The sequence below is a fragment of the Rhinopithecus roxellana genome, chromosome 19, assembly GCF_007565055.1.
Source record: "Rhinopithecus roxellana isolate Shanxi Qingling chromosome 19, ASM756505v1, whole genome shotgun sequence".
NCBI lineage: Eukaryota > Metazoa > Chordata > Mammalia > Primates > Cercopithecidae > Rhinopithecus > Rhinopithecus roxellana.
This window is the reverse complement of record NC_044567.1, coordinates 19,141,661-19,154,776: the sequence shown is the minus strand read 5'-3', so window position 1 is coordinate 19,154,776 and position 13,116 is coordinate 19,141,661. Positions and strand designations below refer to the sequence as shown.

Below are 13,116 nucleotides of genomic sequence, written 5' to 3'. Positions count from 1 at the left end.
CCCTGGGGGGAAATGGCCTTGGCATGGGGACCAAGTGCCGTGCTGACGCCTTATTTGTACCCCTAGGACAGAGCTCCACCTCAGCCACTTGGCAGAGAACAATGTGTTTGGGATTGTGCCACTGGCCAAGGTGAGGGGTCTGTGGGGTCTGGGTTGGCAGCCCTGGGCCTTGGGGGGTAGGAAAAGCTTCCATGGGTCCCGTGGGAATAATGGGAGCCCAGCTCCAGCTGCTGGCTCTACCCAAGCCTTGTCCTGAGGGCCCAGCTTCTCATGGGGGTGTGCTGGGAGGAACAGCCCTTTGAAGTCGTCTATCTCCACAGCCTGAGGAAAAGCAGAAGGCAGCTCAGCAGTTTAGTAAGCTGCAGGCGGCCATGAAGGTGCTGGGCATCTCCCTTGATGAACAGAAGGCCTGCTGGCTCATTCTGGCTGCCATCTACCACCTGGGGGCTGCGGGAGCCACCAAAGGTAACCTGCAGTGGGTCCCAGTAGGCTGGCCTGTCCCCTGGGAGATCTCTTAGGGGCCCTGCCCACTCCCAGTTTATTCTTGCCCAGCACAGACTCAGCCATTCTGAGACACCCCTCTTTTGCTTGTGCCTCTTCTCAGCCCCCCGGGGGGCACTGTGAGGAAGCATGGAGGGCTGGGGGTTCAGAGGCTGATGGACGAGAAGGACACTAAGGCAGGGCAGCCCCGCTGGAATAACTCTCCTTCTTGTTCCCTTCCTGACAGAGGCCCCCGAGGAGCAAGCGGGTAACTGACCTTGGCCCCGCCCTGGGGTGTAGGGGCCGCCGTGCCCTGTCTTGGTGCTTGCCCAGGACTTTCTGGGGGCTGGGCTTGTTCTATTGCTGCGGAGAGGACTGGTCTGGGGAGAAGCCCCGGGATTGAGAATGAAAGGGGAGCCTGCAGGCTGTGGGGTGTCTTGGAGTCCCACGAGTAGCTGCTTCTCCTGCGGGTTTTGGATCTGAATCCTGGAACCTCTCAGGATGCCCACCATGGGGTGGGGTAGGGTGGGCTTGCTTCCTGGGGCCTCCCGAGACCAGTTTTCCCCAGTCCTCTTCCCTTCTCTCCACTGGTTGGGTAGCTGCGTATCTTCCTCTTGCATGTCAAGGTGGCGGCCACTAGGGGGCAGTAGGCACCGTGGTAACGAATGGGCTGCAGCTTTGGCACTTTGCGCTTGGGGACTTGGCCTGGCTTGAAGGAGCTCTGCTCCATCCTTCAAGATGACTTACGTTGGAGGGTGGCGATTTGAGCGCCTCTTCACCCCTTTTTTCTACAGTTTAGGGAAAGGGGATGCTGGCCCTGAACAGCACCTTGGGCTTTGGCTTTGTCCCCTTCTGGGATGTGAAGGGCCCCAGGCTGCTCAGCTGGAGTGAGAAAGCCCTGGTGGGTGGTGGGTGCATGGAGGAATGGATGCCCGGGCGTGAGGCTCCATACGACCCCAAGAAGTGGCATCCCTGCCCAGGAGGAGCCAGGCTCTGGGTTAGAGAAGTTGTTTCGAGAATGTGGAGGACGGACAGGCAGGCAGGCGTGTGGCTGTGTGTTGAGGGAAGTTGCTTCACTCTGAGGTGGTGACAAGCCTAGCTTTCCTCTAACCTACCCAGCCCCAACTGCAAGCAGAGAGCTCCGGGTGTCAGCACAGGGACCTTGTCAAGCAATGTCTGTTAGCGCCTCACAGGGACCTTGTCGAGCAATGTCTGTTAGCGCCTCAGAGCTTCCAGTGTTTTCCAGGGTGTGTGTGTGTGTGCACGCACACATGTGCATGAATGTCTTTGTGGGTCTCTTTCTGTATGTGTCAGTGTGATTACACCCACAAACATACTCCCTGGAGACTGTGTGTGTGTGTGTGTGTGTGTGTGTGCGCGTTTGTTCCAAGTCTGACTGTGGTTGTGTTTTCTTGCCTGCTCATCTTCACAACAGCCCCGCCCCACGGTCCCTTCGAGGCGGCGAGCTCCGTTGATGACTGTTTTGCTAACACACTGTTTTTCTTTGCATGCTGCATGCTGGTCCTTTGCCTTACAGAAGCTGCTGAAGGTAAAACCTTGTTTCTTGTTAGCTTTCCCTAACTGCTGTGATTAGACACATGTTGGCTGAGGCACATACGTCTGTGCGGGCTGTTCCCTTTCCCCTGCGGCTTTTTTGCCTCCCCACTGTTGGGCCATCAGTGGGTGTTTGTGGTCTCCACTGGCAGATGCCAGGGGGGCAAGAGGGAGGGTTCTAATGCACCCAGGGAATGAGGAGGCATGAGCGATCTCTCAAGATAAATCCCCCACAGGCACACAGGGTTCTTGTGCCCATCCCAGGTGGGCTGGTTCGTCCGCCCTTCCCCTACTTGGGCACCCCTGGAGTTGAGCCGTCTGAAAAGGGATTTTTGCAACTGGCTTGTTGCCCTCCGGTGGCAGCATGTGGAGTTACCACCTCCTTTAGGACCTGCTCATTCTCTCCATCCCCATGGGACACAGGAAATGCTGGCCACTGCTATCAGGTGTCATCAGGGCTGGTTTTTGCCCCCAGAAGATGCATAGTCACCAGCTGGTCATCAGGTCATCAGCTAGCCTAAGGAAAAAGACCCAGGATGCCAGATCCCTTTTTCCACTCCACAGCTGGGCGCAAGCAGTTTGCCCGCCATGAGTGGGCCCAGAAGGCTGCGTACCTACTGGGCTGCAGCCTAGAGGAGCTGTCTTCAGCCATCTTCAAGCACCAGCACAAGGGTGGCACTCTGCAGCGCTCCACCTCCTTCCGCCAGGGCCCCGAGGAGAGTGGCCTGGGAGATGGGACAGGTAACGCTTTGTCCCTTGGCTGGTGGTTGTGAGCGGGAGGCCTCATCCTGGCCTTGCTGCCATCCTTGGGGCTGGAGGGGATTGCTGGAGTGAACAGATGCTCTGTCAGTGGCAGAGGCCCCGCCCCAGGCCCCGTGCTGACTGGGCCCTGGGCAGGTCAGGGGCTTACCCAGGTGGAGAGTCCTGCGGAGCAGGAGATAGCGCTGCTCCCCCTGCCCCACAGGCCCGAAACTGAGTGCGCTGGAGTGCCTTGAGGGCATGGCAGCTGGCCTCTACAGTGAGCTCTTCACCCTTCTCGTCTCCCTGGTGAACAGGTGAGTGCCAGGCAGGACCCAGGGCTTTTCCTGCTTTGGCAGAGGTGGAGTAGATGCCTTTGTGCCTGGTTGGCCGAGGCAGAGCCGGCCTCCTCCAGCAGGGTCTCCCTGTACTGTGGGCTATGAGCAAGGCCAGCACGCCCTCCCCACCAGGGTCCTGGGCACCTGGGCAGGGATAGAAGTCTGGCTGGGGCAAGGTGGGGCTTCCTGGTGCCAGAGGCCAACCAGCGGGGCTCTGACCCGGGCTGTCCCTATCCAGGGCTCTCAAGTCCAGCCAGCACTCGCTCTGCTCCATGATGATTGTCGACACCCCGGGTTTCCAGAACCCTGAGCAGGGTGGGTCGGCCCGCGGAGCCTCCTTTGAAGAGCTGTGCCACAACTACACCCAGGACCGGCTGCAGAGGCTCTTCCACGAGTGCACCTTCGTGCAGGAGTTGGAAAGATACAAGGAGGTAGCTCTGGGGCCTGGACCTCACCTGGCCTCAGATTCTGGCCTTGGCACCCCCAGCGAGGGCATATGTGGATGCAGAAGGCACCACCTTACTCTCCATTTCTGTCCTCCTGCACTCTCTGGAGCAGCAGTCGTTCCTTGCCCCCTTGTCCCTGGCCTCTGGCTTTGGCTACGTTCTTCTTTGGTGGAGAGTTTACTCTCCAGGAAGCCTACAGGTGCATTGAGGCCCCGAGGAGACCGCCCTTGGCCTCTTTTGAGGCACCTCCCAGGCCCGGTGATTGCCACTGTGTGGTTCCTGCTCCAAGTGTGTCTAGGCCTGGCCTTCCCATCTCCCTTCCCTGATCTGTGAGGGTGACAGATGATGACTTAGTGCCTTCTGTAAAAGGGTGTCCCGGATGGGATGAGAACTGGAAATCCTGCCTCATCTGTAAGTCAGTTGAGTGAATTGTCAGGATATTTATTTGGGGCGAGAAAGGATTCAGAAGGAAAATGGCAGTTGTCTTCAAGTGTTTCAAGGATGATTGTGTGAAATTGAGAGTGGGCTTGCTCTGTGTTGCCTAATCAACTGATGTGAGTAATGAGAATGTGACTCTGGCTTAGGATAAAAAGAGGTTCTGAGAATTTTAGCTGTGCAAAAAATACAGTGTGTTGCCTTGGGAGCCGTTTCATTTGGGATGACGGAGGGAGCTCCTGCACGGCACTGAAGGAGGTTGGCCTTGCAGATCTCAGAGCTCCCTCCCAGCCTGCTCACAGGGCTGTTCCTCACAACGTGACACCCATGCTCAGTACTGCTCGGCCTTCCTTCCCCAGGAGAACATCGAGCTGGCGTTTGATGACTTGGAGTCCCCCACGGATGACTCTGTGGCTGCTGTGGACCAGGCCTCCCATCAGTCCCTGGTAGGAGCTGCAGAGAGGGTTTGAGAGAGCCTTTCCTCTCATTTCCCACCCCTCTCCCTGTGGTGGAGCCCTCTCCATCTGAGCTGTGGCCAGGGGTGCCACTGTGGGCTGAGGGAGGGTCCAGCAGTCATGCCCAGACACCAACTACTCTATGGCGCTGGGGCTCTGCCCCTCAGCACTCAGGCAGTCTGGCCAGGAAGGTGGCACTTTCTTCTGCTCTGGTGCCCTGGGGAGCCAGCCACAGCCCATGGGTGTTCCAGCCAGGAAGGAAAGCATATCTCTTTTCTCAGCCTCTGAGGCTCGGGCCCCAGCTGGTGACTGGCTGAGCCTCCAGTGTGTCTGCCAGGAGCCCTGGTGACCAGTCCCAGGTTGTGAGGGCCCAGACCCCAAGGACATAGTCATTCCCTCCCATTGTCCCCAAGTAGAGGACTGGTGCAACCTAACAGAGCAGGACCAGGAGGCAGCCTCCCACTCCCAGGGGAAACAGTGCCAAGCTGTCAAATGCCCTCTAGGGGGTTTTCATGGATATGAACCCTCACCCCTCAACCTTGGGGGCAGGCTTTGTCACCCTTTGTGCTAGTGTCCTGGGCACCTTGGCACTTGGTGGGGGACTGGCTGGCCTAGCAAACTCTTGGCATTTGGTGATTTTCCGCCATTAGGGAAATTGCATAAGGTGCTTTATTGGAGAACTGGCATTTTTGCAAGGCCACCGATCTCCGTCCTCTGCTTTGATTCCTGCCTCTCCCTCCCTCTTCTCTGCCATAAGGCCCTGCTTGGCTTGCACAAGTGGTGGGACTGGGAAAAAGTGAGTATCCCCCCGGGGACAGATGTTTAAAGTGCCCAAGCACCGCATCTCCCCAGGGAAGTGGATTTTCTTTTCCTGACACCTGGGCTCCTGTGATGGCCTCACTCAGAACCGTTGTGGCTCCCAGGAGACGGGGGATGTCAGCATGAGCAGCAGGGGTCAGACAGCATGTGGGAAGAGCTTGGCTCTTCTTTCTCTTCTGCGGTCTCCCCTGACTAATGGGCCTTGGTATGGGGCAGCTGCACCCCTGGGGAAGGGGCCGTTGGTGCCAAGCCTGTCTTCCCATCTGATTGCTTCATCGCTCGTTCCTGCTACTTGGTTCCTGCCGCCAGAGTTGCCCTGGCCTTTGGCCACATTCTGCTTCCTTCTGGTAATCACACCAACTCCCTTGGGCATCTGTGGGGAGGAGATGCAGGCAGCTGGGGTCAAAGAGAGGAAAAACTGCCCCTTTCTCACTTCTTTTTCCTCCAGTCCCTAAAGGCCAGGCCGGAATAGGGTGTGGGGAAGGTTCCATCCTTCCTGCCCAAGAAAGATGTGGGAACTCCATAGAAAAGGCACCTGCAGGCCAGATGTGGCCACAGGCCTAGTTTGTTTGGCCTTCCTGGGGTATTGGAAATCAGAATTGGATATTTCTACCTTCTCTTGAAGAACCAGAGGGTTTATCAATGCTAGGCCAGTGTTCTTCCAGGACAACAGTTGGCTGCAGCTCAGTGGTGGTTATTCCCTTTGGATAGGGGTACCTGCTGTCTAGCTTGCCCCAGCCTCTGCCCATTTTGGCTGCCACATACGTTAAGTCACCTGTCTTGTGCTTTTGGTCCTTGAGTGAGCCTGCAGTGATCCCACCGGCAGCCATCTGAGCCCCCTCTGGGTTCTCTACTCTCAGAGACCAGGATTAACCCCACAGCTGTCACTTACTGACAGCTTCCTTAGGGCCAACCCTTGTGCTCAGGGCCTTCCAGACTATTCCACTGCCAGGGAGTGAGAGCAATATGGGGTTCACCCAAGTCCCTGGTGACCTCCGAGGAGAAAGGGTGGAGGAGGGCCTCAGGGCATGGGCTCTGGCCAGGAGGAAGGCTGCAGTCTTTGGTGACTTTGGACTGGAGTGCTAAGCACCCTCTTTTGCTGTGGGCTTCCCTCTGCTCCCTTTCTTGGCTCCCCTTTCCCCGGGCTGCCCGCCTCCTCCACAAGGTGTCAGCAGTGAGCGGCAGGAGCTGCGGCGTGTGCGTGCGTGCATGTGTGCACGTGCGTAGCATTCTGTAGGGTGTGTTTGGGCCTGAGGACCACCCTGGCCCCTTTCCCACAGCTTCATATGACGAGGAGGAATTTCCTTCCTTCTCTGTAGGTCCGCTCACTGGCCCGCACAGACGAGGCAAGGGGCCTGCTCTGGCTATTGGAAGAGGAGGCTCTGGTGCCAGGGGCCAGTGAGGACACCCTCCTGGAGCGCCTTTTCTCCTATTATGGCCCCCAGGAAGGTGACAAAAAAGGTAGGTGGCATCCCTAGAGGGTAGCTCCTCTGCTTCCTCTTACAGGTGGGTCTAGGTGGCACTCCCTGTGCAGGGGGTCACTTTGTGCCTGTGCCCTGACAACCTGAATCTTGCTTCTCCCACCGTCAGGCCAAAGCCCCCTTCTGCGCAGCAGCAAACCACACCACTTTCTCCTGGGCCACAGCCATGGCACCAACTGGGTAGAGTACAACGTGACTGGCTGGCTGAACTACACCAAGCAGAACCCAGCCACCCAGAATGCCCCCCGGCTCCTGCAGGACTCCCAGAAGTAAGACCACCACTGCCTCCTCCCCTGTCCTGTACCCAGGACTGTTTTGATTTTGGGGCTCCCTCCTCATGGTGTTGTCTCAGAGGCCCCCTCACTAGCCAAGTAAATGGCCTTTATTCCTGAGAGGCAACAGCCCAGGGCACTTGGCCTTGAGGAGCTGGAGGGGCCTCTTGGAGTAGAGGTGGGAGGCAGACATGGTGGGAGAGCCTATGGTTTAAATGTGAAGAACACCCCCAAGTCAAAGAAGGCAGGAGTGGCCTTAGAAACCCCCAGGCCCATAGGCCCTGTCATCCGCTCTGCTCTTCAGAAGATGGTTAGTGGGCACCTACCCTGTGACAGGGGCTTCTAGGTGTTTGGCAGATAATAGTGAACAAAACTGAACTCCCTGCCCTTGTGGAATTTACATTCTAGTGGGAGAGACAGATAATGAACAGTAAACGTAATAAATAAATTATATCGTATGTTAGAAGATGTTGAACCCTAACCCCTCCTGTCACATTGGAAACCTTTCCACACCTTTGCCCTCCCTGGTGAGTGGAAGTAGATGAGTAGATCCCTCCCCTCTGTCCAATTCCTGTCCACCCCTTGGCTTCTGCCCACCTCTGGCTTTCTCTCCGTATTGTTTGAAAATTTCTCCACTGTTTGTTTCTCTGTAGGGTGTGGGGCATGCAGTTCAGGTAGCCAGGCCCCTGGACGTGGCTGAATGGGACTGTTTGGCCTTGGGGGAGGAGTAGCCTTTCCCGCTCCATCGATGTGACTGCTTTTCCTCCCTTATCCTCCCACCTCTGGCAGAAAAATCATCAGCAACCTGTTTCTGGGCCGCGCAGGCAGTGCCACGGTGCTCTCTGGCTCCATTGCGGGCCTGGAGGGTGGCTCGCAGCTGGCACTGCGCCGGGCCACCAGCATGCGGAAGACCTTTACCACGGGCATGGCGGCTGTCAAAAAGAAGTCACTGTGCATCCAGATGAAGCTGCAGGTGGTGAGTGCCAGCCGGTTCCCAGCAGGCAGGCCTGGGGACTCTTCCTTACCCCTGGCAGGCAGGCCTGGGGACTCCGAGCACACTGAGGCCATCTGGTGCCCACTCAGTGTCCCGCTGTGACTCGATGGCTGCTGGTGGGGTCTTCTTTTCAGTGCTGCCACCTGTGAGTGGCCACCCAGGCCCAGTGAGGGCAGAGTTGTCCAGGCCTAGCAGGTCCTGGCTGGTGCTGGCGCCCCTGCTACCCCGTGAGCAGTGGAGACGCTGGCACCAGTCTCTGCTCTTCTGAGCACAGGCCATCAGAGCCCACTGAGGGCGGTCCCTTCCCCTCGGCAGGATGCCCTCATCGACACCATCAAGAAGTCGAAGCTGCATTTTGTGCACTGCTTCCTGCCTGTGGCTGAGGGCTGGGCTGGGGAGCCCCGTTCCGCCTCCTCCCGCCGAGTCAGCAGCAGCAGTGAGCTGGACCTGCCCTCAGGAGACCACTGCGAGGCTGGGCTCCTGCAGCTCGACGTGCCCCTGCTCCGCACCCAGCTCCGCGGCTCCCGCCTGCTCGATGCCATGCGCATGTACCGCCAAGGTGGGGCCTCCTTTCCTCTCCACTTTGGGCTCTCTTTTCCAGAGCTGGCTCTGCCCTGCCCCACCTCGCACCTGGGACCCGTGGGCTGCAGTGGGGCTGCTCCTGTCTCTTTCCTCACGATCCTTTCTGCTCTGGTCTCTCCTCATCTCTCCCAGCCCACAACCCCTTCCTTTCTCCATTTCTTTCCATCCTGCAGAGTCCCCGCCTCCTCCTCTCTCTTCCGTATTCAGTTCTCTTCATCCCTCTCCCCTCCCAACTTCACCCCGCGCCTTGTCATTTGTCCACAGCTCCCTTTCTCCTCACGTCCCTAGTTTGGACAGTTCAACTTTGCCCACAGCAGCAAACCCAGTGCCCTTTCGGAGCCATCTGCCCAGTGAGAAATGAGGTGCTAAATCTTTCTGAAGTACTTAAAACTCCCAAGAAAGGTCAGACAGACCCTTTTTTATGGACCCATCTAAAGGAGGAGACATAGAGGATGATACTATTAGCTTCTAATAGTCCTTAGAAGCTATTGTCGGTGGCTGGGGGCCGGGATAGCACACTGCTATCATGATAGCACACTGCTATTATTCCAGATGAGGAGACTGAGGCTCAGAGAGGTTAAGTAGCTTGCCCAAGGTCACACAACTCCTGAGCGGCAGAGTGGGATTTGACCAGGCAGCCTGGCTGTAGAGTCATGTCTCATGTCTCTCAAGTAGGGTTTTTTTGGTTGTTGTTTTTGTTGTTGTTGTTTTGCCTGAGAAGTTATGAGTTGCTGGGTTTCTGATGTTTTTCTCCTTTGCTAGAAGAGCAGGTAGACCCACCCGCAGCCAGGTCCCCTTCAGGCATTCCCATGGGTACTGTCACTTTTCCTTAGCAGCCCAAGCCAGGAAACGGGCTCCCTGCCCTGCTCTAAATAAATCATCGATCTGTCCCCACGTCTTGATATGGAGTTGGTGTTTATTATTTCAAAACCAGATTGTTACCGCTCTGAACCAAAATCAATGTGCTTTACTCAAACAAGCAGATCGATGAGGCCAGCAGCAGCAGGCCCCCCTTCTCTCACCCGGCCCCCAGCCACCGACGATAGCACTGATGATTAATTAAGATGCCAGGCGTCCAGACCTGCTATCCTGGCCCATCAATTTAATTGCAATTCAGATACAATCAATAGCTCAGTTTGTCTTGGCCCCTCAGCAGCCCCCGCCTCCTGTTTCAATTATCAGGCACATGCATCAGCCTCACCTCCCAGCTGGAGGGTTTCCCAGAGCCAGCTAGTCCATCATTGCTGTGGAGCGAGTCCCTGGCTGACTGTCGGGAGTCCAGGTTTGGAAGCCAGTTCTGCCCCCAGCGGCAGCCTTTGTGACCTTGAGCAAGCCAGTCGCTCCTCCCAGGCCTCCATTTCTACGTCTGAAAGATGAGTCAGATCTGGTTTAAGAAGAAACCCTTTCTGGTTTGAAATTCTGTGATTCTGTGGGAGTGGAGTTCGTGGCCCTCCACCCTGGGCTCTGGTAAGATCAGGGTGACTTGGGGTCACCTCCTGCTAGCCACTGCTCTGACCTTGCTCCAAGACAAAAGCCACCTTGCTCCAAGCCAAAAGTCAGGTCACACCTCCCCTGACCTGAAGCCCAGACACTCTTCACGGAAAGAGAATCTACAAGTCTTTTTGGTCACCTGGCCTAGGACTCAAGGTCAGGATGAGGCAAGGAGGGCGGCCTTTCTGATGTCCTGCTTCAGTGGATGGAGGGGGAAAAGAAGTGTTTATTAAATGCCAAGCAAGTGAGTCACACTGTGCTTTTTACTTGGTTTCTCATTTAATCTCCATGACTACCATGCGAGATAAGTGCTGGGGCCCCTGTTTAAAGGTGAAGACACTGAGGCTCAGAGAGGTTAAGTGACTGGCCCAAGGTCACATGATCCTAAGAGGCAGGGCCAGGAATCCAGCACCTAGCCAATGCATGATTCCTTTCAGCTACTCTCTGGTGCCTTTTTTTGTTTTTTGTTTTTTTTGAGACAAGAGTCTTGCTCTGTCTCCCAGGCTGGAGTGCAGTGGTGTGATTTTGGCTCACTGCAGCCTCTGCCTCCTGAGTTCAAGCGATTCTCCTGCCTCAGCCTCCTGAGTAGCTGGGACTACAGGCATGGACCACCATACCCAGCTTACTTTTTTGTATTTTTAGTAGAGACGGAGTTTCACCATGCTGGCCAGGCTTGTCTCAAACTCCTGGCCTCGAGTGATCCTCCCGCCTTGGCCTCCCAAAGTGTTGGGATTACAGGCGTGAGCCACCACGCCTGGCCTGGCGTCCTTTTTTTTTCTTTTTTTTAAAGACCATAAGACATTATTCTGTCTGGGTTATCACTGAGGCATAGACTTGGAGGGCTAGAAAGCATCTTGGGGATTGGGACGTAGCCTTCCTCCGAGCTGATCAGCTGCCCCACAACCCCCCATTTGCATATCTCACTGACTAGGCGCTTACTTCTCTCAGAAGGAGCCTGTTCCTTTTTCAGGCCTTCCTGTCCCCCTGTGGAGCAGGCCTGATTGTCCTCCTGGCCTCCTTTTCCTCTTCCCTGACTCCCCACTCTCCTTTCGAGGCCTGCCTTCAACCACAGGCTCCCCACCCGCTGCAGTTTCTTCCCTTTTGGTGACTGTCCACTGACTGCCCAGGCACCAGTGGCTATTGGGGTGTGCTGGGAACAGGCAGCGTTGATGGGCCTGGCTCTGGACTCCTGTCTCTAGGTTACCCTGACCACATGGTGTTTTCTGAGTTCCGCCGCCGCTTTGATGTCCTGGCCCCGCACCTGACCAAGAAACACGGGCGTAACTACATCGTAGTGGATGAAAGGCGGGTAGGTCCAGGTCCCCAGACCACTCTCCGTCTGCCCAGGCCCCTCAAGCAGCTGCCCTTCCCAGACTCATCTGCCTTCCCTTCCCTGGAGACAGCCCATCTGGCCCTGCTCAGGCTCCCGGTTTTGGAAGCACCCAGCTGTGTCCTGGGGCCCAGACCGTAGGAGCTGGAGAAAAGCCACTCCCTCCTTGGAGGCCTGAGCTGGGGGTGTCTGCTCACTGGTGGGTCAGACAATCATCCAGGAGCGAGCAGGGCCTGGGCCCACTGGGGGCACATGAGAATTATTAGTGCTTTGGGAGCCCCACCGACGGCACCTGGGCCCCCAGCCTGGCCCCCATGTCAGGGATTGGTTCCTGAAGCAGGAAACTGTCCAGGGCTGGGTGAACATTCCTCCTAGAAGGAAGGTGGATATGGCGAGACCTCTGTGGTGCCAGGTGAACACAGGCTGCTGGGCCCTTTCCGGCCCTGGGTAGTGAACTCGTGGCTGCGGAAGGGGTGTCCCTGCCCGTCTGGGCTGTCACGTTGAGCCCCAGAGGCAGCCCCTTAGACAGTCACAGGGCTCCCAGAGCAGAGGACCCCTCCTTTACTGTGCTGGGCCTCAGGCACCCAGCCTGATTCTGAAAATACCTCAGACCCTAGGATGGCTTCCCTAAAAGGAGGGGATGCTGCAGAATGGGGCAGAAAGCCCACAGAGTGCCCAGCCTGTGTGTGCCCCCCTGCCCCTCCACCCCGCTTCAAAGACCTGAATTCATGGAGAGGGCTCGGAAGAACTTTCTTCCATCCTTTGGCCTGCTGGTGGCCTAGGCAACCTCGTGTGGACATAGATGCCGGTCCCACGCTCCCTCCTCACGGGCCTCAGCCTCCATTCCAGCCTCCCACCTGTGGCTACACCAGTACCCCATCAGCTCTGGAAATGCCCCACCTCTGAAATCATAAATCCCAGCGTGGCCTTCTCTGACCACAGCCTCCTGCCTGCTGGTCCCACGCCTCTCTTCCCCTCAGGACACCTGCTCTCCTGCTCCATCAGGACCTCTCTTTCTGGATCACACTCCGTTTCTCTGTCAATTGTCTCCTTTTCCGTGGTTCACTCTGCAGTCACTCTGCCTCCATTGCTCTCAGCCCTCCTCAGCCTCCCACAGCACCTGGCCTGCCAGACTCCCACCCTAAAGTGCCAGCCTTTGGGTGTCTGCACTCCTCACTTTGGGCTCCCAAGGGTGGTGGAAGAAAATTATACAACTTTGTGGACTTGACTTCCTACAGGTTCATGGTCTTCAGCCTTTAGTGGGCCCTCGGGGGGACCAGCAAGTCTTCTAGATGTCCCCTTCTTATCTGACCGTGACTCCAGGCTTCCTATCTGTTATTCCATTCTCCATCTTTCTCCTCAAATCCTCCCCACCCCACCTTTCTGGCTCACCTTCTCAGCAGATATCCAGCCTCCAGATCTCAGGACATCAGGCTCCAGCTTCTTTTCCTGCCTCCTGCAAACCTCTCTTCCTTGGCCTCCTTATTCCCATACACCTTCTGTCTTGGTGGGGAGGGTCCCTCCTCTCGTCCAGTCCCTTGATCCTGTGCCTTGGAGTCCGTTTCCTTGGGTCTCCCCAGAGACCCGTTCTATCTGTGTGAATTCGCTTCTCTATCTTTTTCCTCCAGCATCTCCTTTTCTCCTGGCCCTTTTCTCTCCGTGGAGAAACTCCCCCACAGACCTGCAGGTTTTGCTCTCTGG

At 56.7% G+C, this 13,116-nt stretch overlaps 1 protein-coding gene across 10 annotated transcripts in view; it reads left to right on the top strand.

The window, feature by feature from the left end:
• The window catches only part of MYO18A (myosin XVIIIA), a 106,239-nt gene that overhangs the window by 61,967 nt on the left and 31,156 nt on the right, over positions 1-13,116 (top strand). For 9 of the 10 annotated variants that reach the window (XM_030924243.1, XM_030924244.1, XM_030924246.1 and 6 more), the window contains 12 exons: positions 67-130; positions 321-465; positions 2,018-2,029; positions 2,599-2,775; positions 2,999-3,089; positions 3,349-3,541; positions 4,351-4,437; positions 6,585-6,726; positions 6,856-7,015; positions 7,808-7,994; positions 8,328-8,571; positions 11,285-11,394. In XM_030924243.1, coding sequence (XP_030780103.1) covers positions 67-130; positions 321-465; positions 2,018-2,029; positions 2,599-2,775; positions 2,999-3,089; positions 3,349-3,541; positions 4,351-4,437; positions 6,585-6,726; positions 6,856-7,015; positions 7,808-7,994; positions 8,328-8,571; positions 11,285-11,394 — 1,612 coding nt within the window. The remainder of the gene's footprint in view (positions 1-66; positions 131-320; positions 466-2,017; positions 2,030-2,598; positions 2,776-2,998; positions 3,090-3,348; positions 3,542-4,350; positions 4,438-6,584; positions 6,727-6,855; positions 7,016-7,807; positions 7,995-8,327; positions 8,572-11,284; positions 11,395-13,116) is intronic. The other variant, XM_030924236.1, reaches the window with a different exon arrangement.